The sequence below is a fragment of the Aspergillus pseudoviridinutans genome, assembly GCF_018340605.1.
Source record: "Aspergillus pseudoviridinutans IFM 55266 DNA, scaffold_4, whole genome shotgun sequence".
Classification (NCBI taxonomy): domain Eukaryota; kingdom Fungi; phylum Ascomycota; class Eurotiomycetes; order Eurotiales; family Aspergillaceae; genus Aspergillus; species Aspergillus pseudoviridinutans.
This window is the reverse complement of record NW_025091284.1, coordinates 1,803,088-1,827,147: the sequence shown is the minus strand read 5'-3', so window position 1 is coordinate 1,827,147 and position 24,060 is coordinate 1,803,088. Positions and strand designations below refer to the sequence as shown.

The following is a 24,060-nucleotide window of genomic DNA, read 5'->3' as shown; positions in this document are numbered from 1 at the left end:
GGGAAAAGGAAGAACAGACAATAGAGTCTATAAATTGAAGATAAGACTTTTTGTTTCCCCCTTTTCCTCTCTCTTTCCTCTTTCGTGGGCTGTTATTGCAGGTCAGTGAAGTGATACATGCTACCTTAGTGGTAGATCAATCAATGGGAAAATTTTTGGTGCGGGGACTTTTCTCCAACGTCACTGGTGTGGGGTTGTGAACTTATAACTTACCCCTCCTCTGGTTATCAGGTACGTAGTCCGGTATACAGATTGCCTCACGCTGTTTCCTATAGATATAGTTTAAAATTGAATATCTACCATAAATGCTAGATAGCTTTGCAATCACACTTAATTCTTCCAGGATTCAAGACTTGGATGAATCTTACATCTAACGGATCTTATCCGTTTCCTCATAAAAGCAGGTACAAGAAAACAACTCTAGGTAGAGTAGTGATTGTATGCCAGTAATTTCTAAGATCATCAAACTGATGAAACAGTATGGAGTACTTCATGTTCCCTTAGCAAATAAAAGCGCTTGGGGGTTAGTCACTCAGTAGCCTAGGTAAGTAGAAGTGGGCCAGAATAGTACTGTCTATCACTCCATATGTATGGATGGCTCGTCACGCTAAAGTCGACCATTCTGGCAGACGAACTCTAATGGCGGGGCTCGAAATCATCCAAGAACATTCAGTTAGATTTCTTCCAACGGGGTAGAGCCAAACGAGTCATCTCTTCGAAGATTACAAAGGAGGGAAGAATAGAAACATGGGCGCAGAAACAATTGACCTCAAGGATATTCATGATTTTTTGATAGAACTAGCTTCCAAGGCTGGAGAAATCATTACCAATGCCTTGCCGAACACAGGGACTACAGGGTCAAAGAAGAACAGTGAGTTTCCGGTCTGTGTCTAGCTGGGTTTAAGGTATTGACGTCTTCCATAGCCGCGGATCTCGTCACTGAATATGATCGTGCGGTTGAGAAAATGATATCTACAGCGTTAGCAGGGAAATATCCGCAGTACCAGTTAAGTCATATGCGACCCCTTCTATCAGATAATGTTCGCCAACAGGCCAAACCATGACTACGGATCTGGATATTTATTTCAGGCCACTCTTTTGCTCAATTAGCGATGAGAAGAGCTAACAGTCCACCACCTTAGATTTCATGGCGAGGAGACATATGATCCTGCAAATCCATTAACTGATGCCCCCACCTTCGTCGTTGATCCCATCGACGGTACAGTCAATTTTGTGCACGGATTTCCATATGCATGCATCTCTCTCGGCTTTACGATCGACAGGAAACCAGTCGTTGGTGTTGTCTACAATCCATTCAACAATACCCTCTACTCTGCCATTCGTGGAGAAGGGGCGTATTTAAATCGCAACACTAAACTTCCGCTCGATGCTAGGAGCCTTGAGCCATTGAATGGCTTAGAGAATGCTCTCATCGGCGTTGAGTGGGGTTCGGAGAGAGCAGGCAAGAATTGGGCGACGAAGGTACGGACATTTGAAAAGCTCGGTAAAACCAAGGATGATGGTGGTGCAATGGTACGCTCAATGCGTAGCATGGGCTCAGCTGCATTGAACCTTTGCGCCGTCGCGTGTGGGAATCTCGATTTGTATTGGGAAGGTGGTTGCTGGGCGTGGGATGTTTGCGCTGGCTGGGTCATTCTGACAGAAGCTGGCGGTAAAATTGTGGRCGGGAACCCTGGTAACTGGGAAGCCAGCGTTGATGGGCGAAAGTATCTCGCAGTTCGAGGATCGCCAAATCAAGCAGGACAGAAGGAGCTCATTGAGGAGTTTTGGGGGCATATACAAGGCCATCTCGAGTATTGAATTGAATCGTGAGTCGAGCGCATTCAATCCAGCACGTCCTCGCAACTGCCAGCTTCCGGCTGCCGCAAGCCTTGCTCTCAACACCAACCGAGGAAAAGGGTTGACAATACTGAGTATTCTGGTGAGGGAGAAAGAGTCCCATCATCATGTTACAATGTACATCACAGACGTAGTGACACATCAAGTTTGGCAATATATGAAAACTCAGCATACCTAAGGTATTCTCCGGCATGCCTGTGCCTTGTAGCCCAGATGACTACATCCGACTCGAAATTACCGACAATTTCGTGTACGTGATCAAAGGGTATGACTCTTGCAACCCAGCCATTGACGGCTTGGGTGCCCGCCAACGGTGTTATTCACCCCTTCATGAATTCTGGCCTTGGTCGAAGKGCTTACCGCGTACTGGCGATGCTCTCACCAGTTGAGTAGCTTGATTAGGCATCGCTGAGAAATTGGCCAGCGCCGTATGACCTGCAGGCTAAAGTCGTTTCTTCATTCAACAAACCAGCCTGGGCCTGAGCCCCACCATCCGTATCTCAAGTTGTCCCTACAGGTATATGTGCTTCCTGGACGCTTTCTCCCGGGCTCTTTTGACTCTCGTTCAGGGAATCCTGTCGAAAGTGACTATCGACGAGATGCTTAACTACGGGCCAGCCGTACGCATTTGTGAACATTCGCCTCACGATGATGTTATTGTGAGCATCTGGTTCAAGGCGAACAAGGACTTTGCGCCACGACATTCCACGGTGATAAGCCCTGGCGATTTTCTCCTCAACTTTCAGACCACCGGGCATCGAATTTCCGTCATCGGTGGAGCGATTTTCAGCGCAGTCTGCTGAATCCCGCGGACCATCAGAAGCCTTACTCTCAAAAGAGCTCAATGGCGGGGTCTTGCGCCTGGCAGACAAAGGAGGAGGTATGTCCTCGGGGTAATATATGCGGTCGTGAAAGATTGTCTTTGGCCTGGAAGCAGGATCAACAATAAACTTAATCGGTGGTAGAGGTGGCATGAGAAGATCTCCGGCTGATTCGAAAAAAGTGGTTCTTGGGGGAGCGTTAAGCCCGGATTCCTCATAAGAAGTGTGTCGCGAAAGAGATTCTTCAAGGGAAAATGGTGTAGAGGTCGACGCATGTGCGAAGTCAGACGTGGTACTTAGAGTCTGACTACGCCTGTAGACTTTTGTATGCTTATGCCTAGGTGATACAGTTGTTGCTCTTTTTGGCCGAAAAATCGAGAAAAAAGCGCTCAGCGGGTTGAGCGAAGGCTGAATCGAAGATATTTTAGGTCCTTGATTCTGTCTTGAGCCGCCTAGCTCTTGCGGCGTATGGCTTGCGCTTTCGCCAGCGGATAAGACCGGAGAATCAGCAATGGAGGCACTTTGGACTGTCTCAGCTTGACTTTGTCGCCTGATCTCCTCTGATAGAGAAATGATCCTGGCGCTATCGCGATGGTCAATCCTGGCGGGCGACGCATTGCTATCGATAGGAGAATGAGGTGACCGAAGTGAGACCGAATTAGCACCAGTCAACTCTGCCCATCCCCATTCCGCCATTGTGCTAACAAGGCCGTTCTGCCTTCTTGCCTTCTCAACGCGCTCCAATCCTCTCCAATCAAGAAATAATAGGCACGAAGTTCGCAAGGGCACGATTCCATCATTAACCACGTTTGAATAGATAGTGCGACGGTCAAACTTAGAGAGCGCCTCATGAGCTGGACCACAGGGAAGTACTCTTAGCAAAGGCTTAGGTCCATGATCTACATGTTCCCGTGGCTTTGTAGAAGTACCCCTGCCGCCGATTACCGCTTCCCACCCGCTTCGCACTCTGGGAGCAGTCCAGCTTAACCCTAGATCCTGGCCTGTCCGGCCGACAAGGCCGAGATCGAGAGCAAAGCGGACATACATAGGGTTCTCATTGCTGAGCCCAAGGAAAGGTGTCGCCAGAGCGATGAAGTTGACAGGGCGAATCAGGTTAAAAAATTCAGGCGAGTGTTTCTGAATATATGCAATAGCATACGTCTGAACTAAACCTCCAAGAGAATGCCCGATAAAGCTAATACTCGTAATCTGGTAGGAACGATGCTCGTCTTCTGCCGCATCTCCACGAGTTCGAGGCTCAGAAGGGTCGTTAAAAACATTTTCTTTCGCACTCTTCCATCCACCGAGTGATTCGGTGAACGTTTTCGTTCTAGATTGTCTGAGGGGTTTGTAGGGTTGATCTGGGTATGTCATGAACAAGACGTATTTCGCAAGTCGCTTGCCGAGATACTGTATTCCGCGTTCAGTACGCACTGCATTGCCAGCAAAACCCCTGACTATGACTTGTTCGTCATCGATATCGTCTTGACTGGCCGAATCATCATCGCGAATGGAACTTCAGCCAACATTGAGTCAGAAGGGTCAACGGATAGCTGATAACAAATAGTTGTTTCAATGCAAGCAATTTCAAAGCTTACCGATCTAGAGAAGAGACGCCATTCGGCGCCTGCGGATCCACATGTTGCCTCAACTTGCAAGATGCCCCTTTCTGTGCCTTCTTAGTAGCAGCGTCAATGCTTTCTTTCAAGTAAAGCATGTCTGCTCCAAGGTTGCTGTGTAGACCATGTGTAAGTACGACAAGGTGAACTTTTTTTCGACGCGCACAGTTTTGCCGAGTGATGTCGAGTCTGTTGGCCCTTTCCACTGATTCCCCGTCCGTTGGTGGTTCATTCGCCAGAGATCCAGTGCCGTCAACGGCATCGTGTCCAGATGGAAAAGGAGGCTTATTCCAGAGACTGGCGGTGTCATCTATACGCAGACAAACCGATTTCGAAAAAACGCCTTTCGTAGCAACCACTTGCCTGCCTTTCGTTGTGGGCGTTACATGATCCTGCAGGTGAGCTGCCTGGTGAAGCCTGCTGACCGATAACCCACCACTGTAGGGGAGATCAACTGACTCCTCATCACGGCCGATGAGTAGCTCATAATTGACAATAGCTGTGGTGGAGAAAATGACCTGCGATATTATCTCGATAACCCACGTCACTTCCTGAGTGCTGTCGGGTGATGCGGGCGTCTCCGGAATTCGATGCAGGCGTTTCGGTATAGGGATCATTGCTTTCCAGCTCCCTCCTGCCTTAAGGTAGGGTTCGAACTGAGGGATGCCCACATTTTCCTCATCCTGGGGATGGGCATGAGGGTCGAATGTGGAAGGATAACAGGAGGCATAAAGAGTATATGGCCCACGCAGGTAGGCAGCCCGCAGTGCGATGGCAGATGTGTTTCTGACCTTGACATGTAGCGCATCTGGTAGAGGATGGACACTGTCAGCTACTGGTGTGTAAGTCACTGTGTATCTGTTTAAGAACAACAGATTAGTATCATGAGTAGAGTATATAGGAACTACACCTGGTGGGACCGAGGAGACGTATAAAGTGACACAAGAAGACGAACCTGATTGCTTCTCCTACACGGACACTGCCAGCTTGACGCACCAACACCATATCAGTAGCTCTTTTGGCTTGTACTCTGTCTGCTTGCCACCCAGTAATTGAATGAAATCTTAGGGACTTGAACTGTAAGGAAGAAGCTATTTCCAGATCTGGGTTTTGGGAGGTAAGATACAATCGAGGAGTGATGAACATCTGGATTTAGACAGAATCATCTCTGTTATAGTATTGACCACAGTTCTTAGGATCTTCAAGGATATTGTAAAAGCAATGGTTCAAGATCGATAAATCATGGCATTATTAAATATGTAAGTAGGCGAGAGGCACCCTGAGAAACTAGGGGCAGACCAGAGTGATTTAGCCTCTTCGCCACGGAGCGGATCTACATAAAGATCTTTACAACAGGACGAACAGGGTAAATAAGTTCTGTCTCTAATATAGTTATTATGAGATATAGTACCTTATATGCACTAAAGAACAACTGTCTATTCCATAATGATTAGGTCTATGTTGATTCTTTGCGGAGTACTCCCAATTTACGGGCCACAGAGTGTGCATAGCAGGAAGTTCTCTTATGGTTGCCGACTTTCGAGGAGATACCTAGAGGTACCTGGTGCGAGCTATATCAGGTCTTACAAACCATAAAAGTATGGAGTATGATCTCCTTTTAGTCATGTAATTTCTAGATATGTATAAAGATCTGTTTAGTGCTCCCTGTTAAGGAGTCAGCTCTGGTCTCTTTAGTCCTTCCCTATTAACAGAGCTGGTCACGGTGAATGGTAATCCGATAAGATATGATTATATAATCAGAAAGACCATACATCACATCACCTCATGTTGCCTCTGGTGAAAGGTAGCTTATCAGCCTCACACTTACCATATTACCTACGAACAAACAGAATCCCAGTTGTTCCGCTCGTTCATTAATAGCAGTACCGACATATCTCATAACCCAGATATCATCTCAGCAGGCTGCAGTGGAATTATAGATCACTATGACTTTACCTGCCAGTGATGCAAACTCACAAACTCACACAAGCGCTCACAGAGCTCCACCGATGCGATTTCGTCGTCCTAAAGTTGCAGACCCTTTAGTCAGGCCCAAAAAGAGGGTTACAGCAAGACCGGCAGCCACTTCTGTTCCTTCTCTTGGTATAGCCACAAAACCAACGACACCTCGTCCGGTAATTTCCAATATCACGCCAGGGACCCAAGGCGAGAAAGCTGCCCCCGGTCCCTCCCAAAATGATTTCTCAGTGAATGGTTTCAGCGGTCCTTTACTGTCTGAGACTTATGTGGATTATCCCATAGTGATCACAAAGCGATCGTTGCGAGAAGGCTTGAAACATCATATCGCTCGCTTCGCATCCAAGAAGACTATCGATCCTCGTGATGAGTCTCAATTTACTCGACCTGTCAGACTTCAACGTCGAGACCCTAGAGCAAAGACGCAAGAGATGAATCAGGACAAAGGCCAAACCCAGAAGTTGACGCCTCAATCTAGTCACCAGTTAGGCGATGCCGAGAGGGAGGAGCTTGAAGCTAGAAAGGCCGCGAGAGAAAAAGAGCGAGCAGAAAATATGGCGCAAATAGCCCCTTCCACGGGGTCAGCACCCAAACGGGCAAATGTTCCAAAACAAAAGACGCAGCAAGTGTCGAAAACAGACATGACACCTGAAGAGGTTGCCAGAGCACGGATTAAATACGAAGAGGCTTTACCTTGGCATCTCGAGGACTTTGACAACAAGAATATATGGGTGGGAAACTACGAAGCCGCTCTTTCCGAAACACACGCTGTATTCATACCGGAGAATGGCAGGATGAGGATGATACCAGTAGAGAAATGGTATAAATTCGGTGCCAAGAGCCAATTCAGAGCTCTAACCATTGAGGAAGCGGAAAGATTTATGGCAAAGAAAATCAAAGATCCCAGGTGGTTTATGGAAAAGCAACAAGAACAAGCACAGCGTAAGGAATTGGAACAATTCGCAAAACAACGGAAAGTTTACGCTGGTAAACAAGGCACCCCAGCAGGTGCTGACGGCCTGGAAGCCGATGAAATGGATTTCGAAGAAGATCGGTTTGCAGATGATGAAGAGCACGATGATCTCTTCAACGAAGACGAGGAGACCAAGGCAGCGGAGAAGCGGATTAAACAGGATCAGCTGAAGGCAAACGTCTTTGATTTGAAGGATGAAAAAGAGTATGAAGAAGAGGAGCTCAGGGAAAAGAGAGAACGGGAAGCTCGCCGTATACTGGGCAAGAAGGTCCGCAAAGCGCTCAAAAAACGAGAGAAGAATTACGACTATAGCAGTGGCTCTGATGTCAACCCCTACACTGATGAAGAGGTGTGTTCGTTCGGATTTCATCTGATTATACAGTTATGCTAACGAGTTACGTTGAACTTAGAGCTCTGATGATAGCGAAGCTGAACGATTACGGGAAGAGGAGCGAAAAGCTGAGGAGGACAAAAACAAGAAGGATTCAGCTCCCTCGACAAGGGGAAATGTTACCCCATCTGGCCGTCCGAAGCACGCCGAACCCTTGAAGAAGGCCCCAGGTGCAGCGTCGCGGAAACGGCTTGGGTCTCCAAATGTATCAGATGCAAGTGGCACAGATACCTCTCGCAAAAAGGCAAAGAGCAAGCATCCTTCTTCTCAACCTACGCCCCAGCCAACTTCTCGTGCCCTGTCGCCAACTGCGCCTTCAGGACAAGTGAGTTACTCCCATCGTAAACTGTCTGTTCATTGCACTCATTTTTCATTTGTACAGGTTGGTAAGAAACGCATCCGGAACGTCGTAAGTGGCGCGGGATCGGTTAGTGATGCTGATGGGGGAGCCGGCTCTGGAGGGGAGATGAGTGAAAGCGGAAAAATCAAGAAGTTGAAGCTTAACCCGCCTGCAGCAATTTCACAAGGCGGAACGCCTCAAGGATCCAGGGCAGGCAGTCCAACTCCTATAGGCAGTAAGGGTCTCGGCGCAAGTCGTGCTAGCAGTCCCGAGTCACAGAGAGGTAAGATCTCACTCGATGTTCATGTTTTCACTGCCTGTCCGTTTATAGCAACTAACTTGTGCATGCAGGGCAAAATCGCATTTCTACACCAGTACCTTCCGGGACTCTAAGCTTCCCAACTCCAGCAGAAATCCATGCCGCCATACCTCAAACGGGTATACTAAGTAGCGATCTTCTGAAAATTTTTCGGCCTCGCATAGGCGAGTCGAAGGAGAATCACCGCAAGTTCATTGCGATAGTCAAGGATGTCGGGGTGTACGGAAAAGAGGACCGGCTATTGCGACCAGGTGTACTGAAGGATGGTCAAAGATAATGAGACTCTGACAACGCTGAGCCGCATTCATTCTCCAGGACATTTGTAATTCAGAGGGTCTATGGCCCAGTCACACCCAATGCACACTTCTGCAGTCTTCAACATCAGTATCGAGCGCTCGCAAGGCTATTCTTAGTTTTCCCCTTTCTTACCTACATGTGTGGACATAGAGTGCGCAAAGCGCAAATTTTCGTCACCGCTTGCATAAGATCTGAGAACGCTTAGTGTTGACTTGGTACTTAATTTGTCGATATGGCTATATAACGACGTTCAGAGCGTTGTCATACTTGGCCAAACTACTCCGCATAGCGACGACTCTCAGGTTTTCAGTTTGCTCTTGCGAATGCAGCTCACACGTGGCCAATGAGAGCAACGCAATATAATCAAGCTTTACAGACCATGATATGAAGAACAAAATATAATGTCATTAAACCTAAATACAGAACTCTATTATGTTGGGCTATCATACGAGATGCGTAGACGACGGCACCAAGAAGCAGAACCTAACGCTAAGGAAGCAAGCATGAAAAGGCCAGGACTCTTTAACAGCATCTCCTTTCAACTTTTCAGGCAGTGGTGGTGCCTGTAGTGCGTGAAGTGTTCTCACCTCCCTCTTCATACTTGTCCCAATTTGCCAGGATATGGGCAATCCGAGGAGAGTTTGTGAGTCGGTACACATCCTCGAAATACTCCTTTGTGATCTCGAATGGGCGGGCAGTGACATTTGGAATATATTTGCCAATCAACTTGCTCGGATCAATGGTGGTTTTGTTGATCTTCTTCAGCAAGAAGGACCGGAAAGGCTTGACACCGGAGCGAAGGAAGGTGCTGTGGAAAGGCACGTCGATTCCTTTCAGCGGAATAGTGGCAAAGCCTCGCTCCAAGGTAATAGGCCTGGGCTTCGACTCGGTTTGTTTGACACATTCATGGATGATCTTGACAAGGTGAGCCTTCAAGTCATCCAACGACATGCTCTGCATTAATGCTGGAATGTCGATGTTTTGAGCCTTGAGATAGTTGAGCAGATTTGTAAGGCAATCAAGAGCGCGGAGCTGTCGAAGTTAGAATGCTGAGATATTGAGGAGGAAGAAAGGGAGGCCACTTACATCTCCAGCAGCAACATACTGCATATTTGCGACATTGTAGTTGACAATTTCCAATAGCCAACCTGTTTGCTCGGCAATGTTCTCAACGACGTACTGCAAGGCTTGTTCATTGAATGTCTTTGAGATGCGACTTGGGTTGACGGCGCACATAGAGTAGTTCGAACGTCCTTGTTCATCTCTTTCAACAGCAACCTGCATAGTCAAACCACGATAGAACACGACGGAAACCAGACTCTCAATAGGCATGACATCCGCAAGAGCGGCGAGAGCGGAGTATTCACCCAGGGAATGACCAGCGAAGCTGCTATCTCTCTGGACGAGACCCTTGGAGCGCATATCCTCGAAACTTGCCTTTTCCATCAGTGTCAGTGCCGGTTGCGTGAACTGAGTTGCAGAGAGCAAGCCAGACGGCGACCGATATGTGTATGATGTCGTGTCCTCATTGATTTCTTTGAAGATCTTCTCAGACTTGATCGTGCCATCCGCGTTCACAGTCTCGAAAGTCATCGACATGTAGTTCTGGCGAATGGCTTTTCCACGCGGACCACCAAAGTAGACGGTGAGCTCCTTGGGATTGTTTTTGACAATATCAATGATGGACAAGCCGTAGTTCTCGATAAAATGACGATCTGCCCGATCCCAAACCTCCCTGGCGACAGGGCTGCTGCTGTACAGCTCCATACCCATTCCCTGCTCCTGAGAGCCCTGTCCGGTGAAGACGTAGGAGGTTACTGGTTGCTCGACTTCGGCTTCGCCCAGAAGAACCTTGTCTTCTGTTTCCTTGTTGCTGGCCTCAACCTTAATGATTTTACGGCCGGCCACCATACCGACATGCTGTAACTTCACCGTGATCACATCATTGGGGAGGACCATACCGACGAGGGACACATGGAAGCCTCGAACACGGCCGATATTGTTTTCAGCGGCCCAGGTCTCGACGAAACTGCGAACAGCGGCGCTGGTATACATGCCATGTGTGATGGTCCCCGGAAGGTTGGCATAGCTAGAGAAAACACGAGAGACGTGAATTGGATTGTAATCACCTGAAACTCGAGCATATGTTTCATTGGATGCCGGTGCGCGCAAAACAAGTGGTGTCTTTCCGCTCAACGGAATAGGGTTTTCGAAATAGACCGGTTGTTCTATGGATGTACCATTGCGTTGAAGATAGTCAATGACCGGATTACCATGAGAAGTTCCGGTCTCGTAGTCCACTGTTGCAACCTGAATGATTTCCTTTGTGGGAAGTTCAAGCAGTACCTGGCCGACTGTCTGAACATGGCTGAATACGGATTTGTCCTTGAACCGGATCAAGCTCTGGAGACGGAAAGTGAGAGTTTGACCTAACAATTCGACGTCGGGTTCGTCTAGACGGAACCACTCTTTCGACCGCAGAATTGCAACATCCCTGCTTGAAGCAAGGTGAACTTGCATGGGAACCTCGTCCTTCCGTTGGAAGGTGTTCTCAAAATCCAGGTACGATCCTCGGTATAGGAATTGACTGGTGACATGCATGATTGGTTGACCGTCTCTGTGAATTGTACCGCATACTTCAACCATTTTCCCGGAATCTTGGTTGATCACAGCATTGATTTGGGCGGTTGTGTCCAACACGTCTCCAACCTTCAAGGGTTGAGCACCTGGGACCATTTTGAATCCGTTCGAAAGATGAACCAGTTTCAAAAGATCCCCGTCGATTGTCCGAGGGAAGATGGGCTTGGTGATGGCTTGCCAGCCAACAACAATGGCAAAGTCCATGGGAGCGAAGACTTCCTTTCCGGGCCTATCAACGAAGGCCTCTCCGGTATTGCCAACAGCGTGCACAAAGTCAGCGACAGCTTGGGCAGTGATAGTCTCTCGACCACCACTAAATGTTGCCGTGGTAGGGATGTCGAAAGGGACATCCTTGCTACCAAACCAGACCCGATAATAGAACTCCTTAATGCGATCGTTGCGACCATCCATGACTTCCCTGATGGGTGCATAGCCGGCCTCGGGATGGTACGTGAACAAAAAGCTCAAAGGCACAACACCACCCTCTGCAGTTCTGCCTTCGAAGAGTGTGAGACTGATTTGACCTTGGTCGTTGACCTTCACCTCCACAGTCTTGACGAGTTTGCCAGATTGATAAGGCTCTCTCACACAGATGGTGGTCTTGGATGGTTCCTCTGGATACGAGACCTCCACGTACATCCCCGGAGTGGGTGCGACGATCCGCCTCATCGGGTTTGTCTGGAAACGGTGGCCTTGAACAAAGACGTCTGCCAAGAAGAGAGCGTGTCTCCAAGAGTATGATTTGCCAGCAAGGAGGCGCAACCACAGGTCAAGATCAGGAAGATCGCCTGAAGGAGAGGATGATAGACGATAGCTGATTTTGTTCGTATCTTCGGAGATTGTGAGCCCGTCGATGTCTAGCTCACTGACGGCTTCATGAAGCCGGCCTCCGAAGTACTCAATGACAGGGATCTTGGACTCGTCACCGGCATAGACATCCTGGACAAGACCCTTAATGTGACCCTGATGAATACCATCCAGGATTTGTTGGACAGGCTCGTCTATGATGTTGGAAAATCTGGCTGCCATTGGACCTTGCAAAATACAGGTCCTTCCGACATCTTGCCCAACCACAGCCTCCAAATCCTCACTCTGCCAAAGAGAGTCTTTCTTGAACCAATACTCAAAGTTCTCGTCCAGTGCCGGCACAAATGGAACAGGCTTCTGTCCGCGCCGTTGACAAAGCAAAAGGAAATGATGGACATCCTGCGCATTGATTAATTGGGTAGCCGCTTCAGGGTAAGCTGCCAAAATGTTGTCAATCGCCGGATAAGGAGTATCGAGCTCGGAATAGTTCTGCAGCAGAGAAGCCTGCCCTCCCTTGGTTGTGAAGCGTTCCTCGACGCGACGGATGAAATCGCCCGTTAACTTCTTCAAAGAGGCATCAATCCAGCGCGATTCATGCTCGACATACATGAGTTCTACCATGCGATGAACCACCTCGGCGTACGTCATGTCTTCAAGATCGACCGCCTCACCAGCGGCATTACGACCGAACCATACTTTTTGAAAGTCGTCGTTGAGTTTCTTGATGATATAATCACGCTGCTTCTTGAGTTCTGGCACGCGCTTCGCCTTGTCAAGCTTGAAGATTTTCTGATCCATCTCGTGCCAGAACAAAACACCCCTTGTCGCCAACTTATGAATGGGTTCACCCATCTCGGAAAGAACGGTGACCACACCGCCAGCAGGACCCTTGTAAGTCTTCTCCCAATCTTTGTCATCAAGACCAGGGGCGTCAGCAATTGCCTTCTTAGCATTCTTAGATGTGTGCGCTTCTTTGGCAATCATCAGGCGACTACCAAAGAGACATCCGTCGAATGGCATCGGGGGATATCCGAAGCTCGAAGACCATGCTCCAGAGAGATAAGGGTAAGTGTCCTCAGCACCACCGAAGCCACTGCCAGCGACAAGAACAATGTTCTCACACCGTCTGATGCGGCTATACATTTGTAGAATGGGTTGGTGAAAGTCTTCAAAGGAGTGATGACCACCACCACGACCACCGGTCCACTGAAGGATGACAGGAAATTTCGGGTTGGCTTTAGCGATATTGATGACCTGCTGAATGGCATCCACTGAGCCTGGTTTGAAAGCTATATGCTTGATTCCCAGGGTTTCAATGTATTCATTGGCAACTTCAATGGAAGGAACACCAGCGCCGATTGTGAGGCCTTCAATGGGTACACCGTCGGCCCTCAATTTTCCGATGAGGGGAATTTGCCAAGCCATAGCTCGAGGGTTGACGTAGATCAAGTTGACAGTAATACCACGCCCAGGAGGAATGGTCTTTTCGATCTTGGAGATGGCCTCTGTCATGCTCTTTCCGTTATAGTAACCACCACCAGCAAGTTCAATGTGGTATCCCGCATTCATTGTTGCGGCAACGAAGTCCCAGGGTACCGTAGTCGGTGTCATACCGGCCACCATTATAGGAGGGATGCCCAGAAGACGGCTCATCTTGGTATCGACGAATGTTTGGCCCGTTGCGTTCTTCACAAGACGGGGGCCGTACTCCTTGACCCAATCAATGGCATATTTCACAGAGTGCTCGTCGCGGTCAAACAGCTCAGGTTTGTATCCGACCTCGGCGTTGGTGCCATCCATAGCCCCAGCGAGGATCACTCGGACTCCAGTGCCATCCTTATTGCGATTCGTAAGAACACCGAGACCTGAGATACCGCCAGGACCGAAATCGACGATGTGAGTGGCCCCTTGGAAGACAGTTGCCTTCTCCCAGTTGACTGCATCGTGGGTGATCATGCGAACCAGAGATGGAACAATATTGGCGTCGCCACTTTGTCGGAGATCATCGCCCGTCTTAGTGTCGTAAACAGGGATCGCAAGGGAATTAGCTGAGATTTCAATGTCCTCCAAGTCCTCTAGGATACGGTCGTACGCTGAGTAGAGGTACTGGCTGTGGAATGGCGCAGTTATTGGCAAGAATCTGTTGACGAAGCGAACCTTGCGTTGCGTAAACGGGACCCGGTTTTGATCCAGGCCAGTGGGCGCCTTGACTTTGCGTAGGCGAAGGTTGAGACCGTAGAGGGACAGAGGGGGTCCAGTGACCACAAAATTACGAGCGCTGTTAACCAAGGAGATAGAGATATGACGATCGGCAGGAAGGTGCTGATTGGTGGTATCAATGTGTTCCTGGACAGCAGATCTCGGCAGATCTCGAATGGACAACATAGGGGTTGGAGCTCCTTCCCCGTTCTCAATCGAATCCTGCAGCACAGACGGGGCAATAGAAGTCCGAGGGTAAGCCTGCTGACTGCGAAGACCAATCCAGAAGAGCATTGTCAAGGCATCTTTGGCCGCTTTCTCGAAACTCTCCCATGTCGTTGCTGAGGCGATCGCTGCGGCGGTGACCACACCTTGAGAGTGACCTGTAGTGCCGCTGAACCGCTCTAGAATCTCACCAGGCTGCCGACCTAGAACCTTGCAGGTAACCACAAAATGGGCCAATTGGACTAATCCAATTAATGGCAAACTCACAGGAGCTGCCACAAGGTAGTCGGTGTCGGGCTGGGAGTCGCGATCCTGGAGCCACTGGATGACGTCCAGTCCTTTGGGATAGAGCTTGCTGGCCTCCGGCTCGCGGGAAAGTTGTTGCAACAGGTCAGCGGACGAAGAGATCAAATCCTCCACGAAAGATGGGTAAGTCGTGTAGATTTCCCTCAGCTCATCGAAGTACTCTTCAATGTTGCCCTGACCACCGAAGACTGAGTAAATACTGGCTTTTTCTTCAGATGCGGCTCGGAATAGCGCAGATTCATAAGGCTTGGTGGGCCGTCCGGCGGCGGCCCTTCCGGCGTAATAGGCCTCAACAACCAAGACTTTCTTAGCAGTAATACCCGGGAGAGCGGCTGCAACGGCATGGACATCATTTCCGCGCATGAAGGCTCTTTCAAACTCGTTAAGAGCTAGCTTCAGGACTTCCAGACAGGTTCCCTGTGCATCGTCCTCGCCCTCTTCGACCTCGCAAGCAACGTGGCCGATATACCGTGCTACAAGCTCGGCCACCGAGGAGGGCTCATCGTCCTGAGCAAGCTCGTCTGTCGGTTGTGGGAGGGATGCCGTAAACGTATCTTTTAACTGTGAAGCATAGAAATGGAGGGATGTAGGCACGAGGAAGGAAAACTCGAGTGACCCATGAGTCAGAATAAGTGGCCGCAGCGATTGTGAGGAGCGTGGCGTGTTGATGCCCGTCTGGGGGCCCGTCGATGCTCCGTACATTTTATTGTGCTCTTATGTCTATCCCAATGGAGCCGAAGATGGTCGTCGAATTCGCGCGGACACAACGGGATTCTGCAATTAACCAGATATCAGAAAGGAACGTCAAATAAAAGCTGGTGTGTATGTCTCGTTTTCCGCTCATTCCTGCAGTCCATCTTTGAACCACAGCTGACAATTTTGGTATTTTCTCCCCTCCTCTTCTTTAAAATTCTGTCTTTCCATTTTCTTGTACGATTCCCCGACCAAAAATCAATAGGACAACCGGAGGTCTGGTCAATGCTTACCTGCTGCTCCAAAATCTGTCTGCAATGCTGGATGACGCTAGCTTTGATTTCACATTAACTGGATCGTCGTCCAGTAATTGGGCAAAAGTAGAAGAAATTGAAAATCAGAGGAACAATAAATCGTGGTAAAAGAAGGAATTAAAAGATTTACAGCATGGAGATGAAGGAGCATAAAACAATATACTCCCGTCACTGCCAGAGTCAAGAAAGGATGTTGATGCGGGCGGAGGGGGGAAAAAAGACTGCAGAGAGACCACAGCTTTGGCGTCCGTATTCAGTATTCAAGAAATTGGAAACGGCCACAAGAAAGATTGATGGAGAGACGCACTAGGTGAGACTTCCCTGGGTACACTCCCAATCGAAAAAACGAATTACCCACTCCGTACTCCGTACTCTGTAGTACCTTGTAGCTGGTAAGTACCCACTAGTGTACCTACAACACGGTCCATCATCCAACAAGATGTCCCGAAATGATAACGGCTAGATCCCTGCACACATCAAATATGTTGAACCGGCCGGAAGGAGGAGGGAAAAAGCCGAGTTTTTGGGGCTGGTTGAATAGGAAGTGGCCCAATGAGGCATGGCGGGTCATGCAACCTCCCCAAAGGTCCAACGGAAATGGTTGGGTTGAACCCGATAAGGTTGTGACAATACATGACATGACATGACATGAAGAGGACATCGGCCAGGACGAGACTTTGACGGCAAGCCGACTATCTTATGGTAAGTAGTCGTAGGATGGGACGGGATGAGATTCACTACTCCCGTAAGACTCTCTTCACTTATTTATAGGCTATAGATGGAGCACTCTATTCAGTGTGATATCGTTTTTACTGTGAGTGAGCCTTTACCTGTGCAGTAAGTAGTTACGGACCTCAGCTATTCTTGAAATAAATCTTCTTCCAAGGTAAGGTAGTATCATTTGTACCGTGGTCGGGTGCGGTTCGAAATGCTGGAAGCTTACCAGTTGGATACCAGGGACCATGAATTACCTTACTAGATCTACCTAGGTAGGTAAGGTAGTAGATGAAGCGGAAGGGTACAATGTGCATAATCATAATTAATGGTAGACGTCCTTTCCATTGAGATGCTTATACATGTACAGATTACTTGATTGCAACTTAATAATAGCCGATATATCCATTGAGGACTTCTCCGGTATTCTCCCACCAAACTAATGCAATAGGTTGTAGTTTCAACAATATCTAAGGGGTACATGGCTGCCTTTAGTACTATCATGGACGATTTAGTTCCAGGCTATCGAAAGATAGAAAAGGGACGAGTAACTCTAAACTTCGTACTTTCAATGTAGAATATAGGAAGCTTTATCTACTTTGTCCTAGGTCCTAACAGTTTAGCTTGGCTGTGGACCAGTACTAGATAGGTACTGCGTAAATCCAGTAGGCGCGATCCACCCTGTCAACCAACCCGCCCCAACACTCACCAAATACTCATCAGTACTTGGTAATTAATGTCTTTTCCTCATCCACATTATTTTCGAACATCCACTGGACAGATTTACTACTAGGAACCTACAGAGTACTCCATAAACATTTGCTTTCCTTCCATTTGTAATTTATAAAATTGTGATTCTGCCTTTTTTATTACGATTTCTTGCGCCTTGACTCTTTTGTACTCTATGCGAGCATGTCAAAACTGACAATAAATTAATTCACTGCTTCCTAAGTTTCCTGGGTAAGTGCATTGAAGAAGTTACTGTACCCCACCATTTATGGTACGGTTCCAAGCTGGGGTGAGTTTCATGTCTCTTACCATCTTTACCGTTCCTATTATTCTAGTTCATCGCCGACAAAATTTCCATCCCGCTCCGTATCTATCAATGTTCAAATTCTAAACAGAGGGACATTAGAGCATGCTTTCTCTGTAGCATCACCTTGCCCTTCTTCCTACTTTGCTTTACCCTTTTCTCCTTGTTTTCAACCCTTGCCAACTTCGATCATTTCACCCCAAGGTTGTTGACTTCTTTATACAAATTACTAGTTATTAATTGAGAATCCTATTTCTCCGTCGGTGGCTGTCGACGTCGGTTTCTTTTGAAGCATTTGCTCGCGGAGCAACGGCCGTATTACGAACTCATTTCACCTTATTGATCAGTGCTTCCGGCAATTGGTGATCCGCTTCCGCCTATACCTTTCACCTCTTCATCGTACTTGATACCTACCTGACCAGTCATGCGGCCTGAAATTGAACAAGAACTCGCCCACACCTTACTGGTTGAGCTTCTGGCTTACCAGTTTGCGTCCCCGGTGCGATGGATCGAAACTCAGGATGTCATTCTTGCAGAAAAGCGAACAGAGCGGATTGTGGAAATCGGTCCCGCCGACACCTTGGGGGGAATGGCACGGAGGACGCTCGCGTCAAAGTATGAAGCGTATGACGCTGCCACTTCGGTGCAACGGCAAATTCTCTGCTACAACAAGGATGCCAAGGAAATTTACTACGACGTGGATCCTGTCGAAGAAGAAGCAGAGGCTCCAGCTGCGTCCCCTGCAGCTTCAGCCCCTGCTGCCCCAGCTGCAGCTGCAGCTCCAGCTCCTACCGTTGCCCCCACTCCCAGCGCCGGACCGGCAGCAGCAGTCGACGATATCCCAGTCACGGCGGTCGATGTGCTCCGGACACTAGTCGCACAAAAGTTGAAGAAGGGCTTATCCGACGTTCCTCTCAGCAAAGCTATCAAAGATCTGGTTGGAGGTACGTTTAAATTCCCTCGTTCTAATCTCATGATGCAACCGAACTTTTGGAACTCATCACCTCTATTTTCTATTGAACAGGGAAGTCCACGTTACAGAATGAGATACTGGGAGACTTGGGCAAGGAGTTCGGGTCCACGCCGGAGAAACCTGAGGACACACCCTTGGATGAATTGGGTGCCTCGATGCAGGCGACATTCAATGGCCAATTGGGCAAGCAGTCCTCGTCTCTCATTGCTCGTCTAGTCTCATCAAAAATGCCCGGAGGTTTCAACATTACCGCTGTTCGGAAATATCTGGAAACAAGGTGGGGCTTGGGTCCCGGCAGACAAGATGGCGTCCTCCTGCTTGCCCTCACAATGGAGCCTCCTTCCCGAATTGGATCGGAGCCGGATGCGAAGGCATATCTCGACGACATTACCAACAAATATGCCGCCAATGCAGGAATCAATCTCTCTGCTCCTACGGCTGGCAGCGACAGTGGGTCCGGTGCTGGTGGCATGCTCATGGACCCAGCCGCCATCGATGCTTTGACAAAAGATCAACGGGCACTGTTTAAGCAGCAACTGGAGATCATTGCGCGCTACTTGAAGATGGACCTGCGTGCGGGTCAGAAGGCATTCATCGCTTCCCAAGAAACTCAAAATGCCCTGCAAGCACAGCTTGATCTCTGGCAAGCAGAACATGGTGACGTGTACGCGTCTGGTATTGAGCCAGCTTTCGATTCGCTAAAGGCTCGCGTCTATGATTCGTCTTGGAACTGGGCTCGTCAGGATGCCTTGAGCATGTATTACGATATTATCTTTGGAAGGCTCAAGGTTGTCGACCGTGAAATCGTCAGCCAGTGTATCCGCATCATGAACCGCTCCAATCCTCTCCTACTTGATTTTATGCAGTATCACATCGACAATTGTCCTACTGAGCGCGGCGAAACGTACCAACTCGCGAAGGAGCTGGGACAACAACTTATCGAAAATTGCAAGGAGGTTCTCGGAGTCGCCCCCGTTTATAAGGACGTTGCGATCCCCACCGGGCCCCAGACAACAATCGATGCCCGAGGCAATATTGCGTATAAGGAGGTGCCTCGGGCCAGCGCCAGGAAATTGGAGCATTACGTCAAGCAGATGGCTGAGGGCGGTCCCATCTCTGAATACAGCAACCGGACCAAAGTGCAGAATGACCTCAAGAGTGTCTACAAGCTGATACGTAAGCAACATCGCATGTCCAAGTCATCCCAGCTTCAGTTCAATGCGCTTTACAAGGAAGTTATTCGGGCTCTCAGCATGAACGAAAACCAAATCATGCCACAGGAGAATGGCCACGCCAAGAAAGCCGGTCGGAACGGTGTTAAGCGCAATGGCAGCCCGAGAGCTGGTAAGGTGGAAACTATACCGTTCCTGCACCTCAAGAAGAAGCATGAGCACGGGTGGGAATACAACAAGAAGCTCACAGGTATCTACTTGGACGTGCTCGAGTCGGCTGCTAGGTCGGGTTTGACCTTCCATGGCAAGAATGTCCTGATGACCGGTGCTGGTGCTGGCTCTATTGGAGCTGAGGTTCTGCAAGGTCTGATTAGCGGTGGTGCCAAGGTCATTGTAACAACAAGCCGATTTTCCCGGGAAGTCACCGAATACTACCAAGCCATGTATGCTCGTTATGGTGCGCGTGGCTCTCAACTCGTGGTGGTGCCATTCAACCAAGGCAGCAAGCAGGATGTGGAAGCTTTGGTTGACTATATCTACGATACAAAGAAGGGTCTTGGCTGGGACCTGGACTTTGTCGTGCCGTTTGCCGCGATTCCGGAAAATGGCCGGGAAATCGACTCTATCGATTCTAAATCTGAACTTGCCCATCGCATCATGTTGACCAATCTTCTGCGACTCCTGGGTTGCATCAAGGCCCAGAAGCAGACCCATGGCTTTGAGACCCGACCAGCACAGGTCATCCTTCCCTTGTCTCCAAACCACGGCACCTTTGGGAACGACGGTCTGTACTCTGAGTCCAAGCTTGCTCTGGAGACGCTCTTCAATCGCTGGTACTCGGAAAATTGGAGTAATTACCTCACCATCTGTGGTGCCGTCATTGGATGGACTCGTGGCACAGGCTTGATGAGCGGCAACAACATGGTCGCTGAAGGTGTGGAGAAACTCGGCGTCCGCACCTTCTCACAGCAAGAAATGGCCTTTAATTTGCTCGGTCTGATGGCGCCTGCGGTTGTCAACCTTTGTCAGCTCGACCCGGTCTGGGCTGATCTCAACGGTGGCCTTCAATTTATCCCTGACCTGAAGGGCCTCATGACCAAGCTCCGGACAGACATTATGGAAACAAGCGATGTTCGCCAAGCGGTTATCAAGGAAACTGCAATTGAAAACAAGGTTGTCAACGGAGAAGAAAGTGAACTCCTATACAAGAAGGTGATCGCAGAGCCTCGTGCAAACATTAAGTTCCAATTCCCCACTTTGCCAGACTGGGAGCAAGAAGTGAAGCCCTTGAACGAGAATCTCAAGGGCATGGTCAACCTGGACAAAGTTGTTGTCGTTACCGGTTTCGCTGAAGTTGGTCCTTGGGGTAACTCCCGTACCCGTTGGGAAATGGAAGCTTACGGCAAATTTTCGCTTGAGGGCTGCGTTGAGATGGCCTGGATCATGGGCCTCATTAAGCACCACAACGGCCCACTGAAGGGCAAGGCCTACTCAGGCTGGGTCGACGCGAAGACTGGTGAGCCAGTTGATGATAAGGATGTCAAGGCCAAGTACGAGAAGCACATTTTGGAGCATTCTGGCATTCGACTCATCGAGCCCGAACTGTTCAAGGGCTACGACCCCAAGAAGAAGCAGCTTCTTCAGGAGATCGTCATCCAGGAAGATCTTGAGCCTTTTGAAGCTTCGAAAGAGACTGCGGAGGAATTCAAGCGCGAGCATGGCGACAAGGTCGAAATCTTTGAGCTTCCGGAGTCCGGAGAATTCACGGTCCGCCTTAAGAAAGGAGCAACCCTTCTCATTCCTAAAGCTTTGCAGTTCGATCGCCTCGTTGCTGGCCAGATTCCCACTGGCTGGGATGCAAAGAGATATGGTATTCCCGACGATATCATAGAGCAGGTTGATCCTGTAACTCTGTTTGTACTTGTCTGCACAGCTGAAGCTATGCTATCGGCCGGTGTCACTGATCCTTATGAGTTCTACAAATATGTGCACCTGTCCGAAGTTGGAAACTGCATTGGTTCAGGCATTGGCGGCACCCATGCTTTACGAGGAATGTACAAGGATCGATACCTGGACAAGCCCCTCCAGAAGGACATTCTGCAGGAGTCTTTCATCAACACAATGAGCGCCTGGGTTAACATGTTGCTCCTGTCCTCTACCGGACCAATCAAGACCCCTGTGGGTGCATGCGCCACTGCTGTGGAATCTGTTGACATCGGATACGAAACGATCGTTGAAGGCAAGGCCCGAGTTTGCTTTGTTGGCGGTTTTGATGACTTCCAAGAGGAAGGTTCATACGAATTTGCCAACATGAAAGCCACCAGCAATGCAGAGGATGAGTTTGCTCATGGCCGTACCCMGCAAGAGATGTCCCGACCCACAACTACCACACGTGCTGGTTTCATGGAGTCACAGGGCTGCGGTATGCAGCTCATTATGAGTGCCCAACTTGCCCTAGACATGGGAGTGCCGATATATGGCATCATTGCCCTGACTACGACGGCAACTGACAAGATTGGGCGCTCTGTTCCCGCCCCCGGCCAAGGTGTTCTGACCACTGCGCGCGAAAACCCGGGCAAATTCCCCTCGCCTTTGCTGGATATCAAGTACCGTCGCCGCCAGTTGGATCTGCGTAGGAAGCAGATTAAAGAATGGCAAGAGTCCGAATTGCTCTATCTTCAAGAAGAGATTGAGGCCATGAAAGCGCAAGGGCTCGCGCCATCTGACCTATCCGATTACATGCAGGAACGTGCCCGGCACATTGAACGGGAGGCTGTGCGGCAAGAGAAGGATGCTCAATTCAGCCTCGGCAACAACTTCTGGAAGCAAGATTCTCGTATTGCGCCTCTGCGTGGTGCACTTGCTACTTGGGGTCTCACGATCGACGATATCGGTGTTGCTTCGTTCCACGGTACTTCTACGGTTGCAAATGACAAGAATGAGTCCGATGTCATCTGCCAGCAGATGAAACATCTGGGCCGTAAGAAGGGAAATGCCGTCCTTGGTATATTCCAGAAGTACCTTACTGGTCACCCCAAGGGTGCMGCCGGTGCATGGATGTTCAATGGTTGCCTGCAAGTTCTCGACAGCGGTCTGGTACCTGGCAATCGCAATGCAGACAACGTTGACAAGGTCATGGAGAAGTTCGATTACATTGTTTATCCCAGCCGTAGCATCCAAACGGACGGAATCAAAGCGTTCTCCGTCACGTCTTTCGGTTTCGGTCAGAAGGGTGCTCAGGTTATCGGTATTCACCCCAAGTACCTCTACGCAACCCTGGATCGCCCTCAGTTCGAGGCGTACAAGGCAAAGGTTGAGTCTCGCCAAAAGAAGGCGTATCGCTTCTTCCATAATGGTCTGATCAACAACAGCATCTTCGTTGCTAAGAACAAGGCGCCCTATGAAGATAACATCCAGAGCAATGTTTTCCTCAACCCGGACTACCGAGTGGCCGTTGATAAGAAGACATCAGAATTGAAGTTCCCACCCGTGCCTCCAAAGGTCAGCGACAAGGATGCTGAGAGCACTAGACAGGTGGTTGAGTCGCTCGCGAAGGCTCATGCCGAAGGGGACTCTAGGATAGGCGTAGACGTGGAGAACATCGACGCTGTCAACATTGAAAATGAAACTTTCATCCAAAGGAACTTCACGGCCAGTGAGCAAGAATACTGTCGCAAGGCACCGTCGCCACAGTCATCATTCGCTGGTCGATGGAGCGCCAAAGAGGCGGTTTTCAAATCGTTGGGCGTGTGCAGCAAGGGCGCCGGTGCACCTTTGCAAGATATCGAAATCTTGAGTGATACAAGCGGAGCCCCTGTGGTCAACGTAAGTTTATCCCATTCGCATAACCGCAGGTTCTTGATCCACCACTAACATTTTTCCTAGCTACACGGCGCTGCAGCCGAAGCTGCCAGGCAAGCTGGTGTCAAACAAGTGAGCGTCAGTATCAGTCACAGCGATTCTCAGGCTGTCGCGGTGGCAGTCTCGAAGTTCTAATGTTAATGTTTGCAAGATACGGTGATATTGTTGATCGTCTTGATGAATAGAGTATACTACTACTATGGGATATCGTGTAATTAGATTCGTTCAAGTGATTGGTTCCAGTGATTTGAGATCATGTTCTTTTCATTTCATAGGTACTTAAGAAAGAGATCCATGCTCCATGCCTACTGATTGCTTCGCCTTATACTCTCAGCCACACAAATACGTGTACAAGACCTAAAACCCTAAAGGCGATCCCCATTCTACCGATATTGCAAAGTGGATATCTACAATTGTTAGCATATTTTTTCTTTATTTTTTTACTTTTCCAAGTGCTTCTATGCAGTTATTACACCCATATTGCTAAATCACGTGTTAGACTGATCCTCGGCATCGCACGCTTTTC

General features: G+C 49.0%; 5 protein-coding genes across 5 annotated transcripts; 3 read left to right on the top strand and 2 right to left on the bottom strand.

The window, feature by feature from the left end:
* Positions 1 to 747: 747 nt before the first annotated feature.
* On the top strand, positions 748 to 1,821 carry Asppvi_006075 (inositol monophosphatase family protein; the record flags this gene model as incomplete). Its single annotated transcript, XM_043301980.1, has 3 exons — positions 748 to 871; positions 925 to 1,006; positions 1,143 to 1,821. 3 exons carry the CDS (start codon positions 748 to 750, stop codon positions 1,819 to 1,821), a joined length of 885 nt encoding a protein of 294 aa, XP_043157915.1.
* A 539-nt stretch (positions 1,822 to 2,360) lies between these two features.
* Positions 2,361 to 5,305, bottom strand: Asppvi_006074 (lipase ROG1 family protein; the record flags this gene model as incomplete). The annotated part of the gene is made up of 3 exons (XM_043301979.1): positions 2,361 to 4,197; positions 4,280 to 5,158; positions 5,256 to 5,305. 3 exons carry the CDS (start codon positions 5,303 to 5,305, stop codon positions 2,361 to 2,363), a joined length of 2,766 nt encoding a protein of 921 aa, XP_043157914.1.
* Positions 5,306 to 6,246: 941 nt separating this feature from the next.
* On the top strand, positions 6,247 to 8,577 carry Asppvi_006073 (transcription factor IIF subunit TFG1; the record flags this gene model as incomplete). Its single annotated transcript, XM_043301978.1, has 4 exons — positions 6,247 to 7,599; positions 7,661 to 7,966; positions 8,024 to 8,264; positions 8,333 to 8,577. 4 exons carry the CDS (start codon positions 6,247 to 6,249, stop codon positions 8,575 to 8,577), a joined length of 2,145 nt encoding a protein of 714 aa, XP_043157913.1.
* A 566-nt stretch (positions 8,578 to 9,143) lies between these two features.
* On the bottom strand, positions 9,144 to 15,476 carry Asppvi_006072 (tetrafunctional fatty acid synthase subunit FAS1; the record flags this gene model as incomplete). Its single annotated transcript, XM_043301977.1, has 2 exons — positions 9,144 to 9,629; positions 9,684 to 15,476. 2 exons carry the CDS (start codon positions 15,474 to 15,476, stop codon positions 9,144 to 9,146), a joined length of 6,279 nt encoding a protein of 2,092 aa, XP_043157912.1.
* Positions 15,477 to 17,952: 2,476 nt separating this feature from the next.
* Positions 17,953 to 23,669, top strand: Asppvi_006071 (trifunctional fatty acid synthase subunit FAS2; the record flags this gene model as incomplete). Its single annotated transcript, XM_043301976.1, has 3 exons — positions 17,953 to 18,472; positions 18,553 to 23,498; positions 23,559 to 23,669. The coding sequence occupies 3 exons, from the start codon at positions 17,953 to 17,955 to the stop codon at positions 23,667 to 23,669; spliced, it is 5,577 nt and encodes a 1,858-aa protein (XP_043157911.1).
* Positions 23,670 to 24,060: the final 391 nt, after the last annotated feature.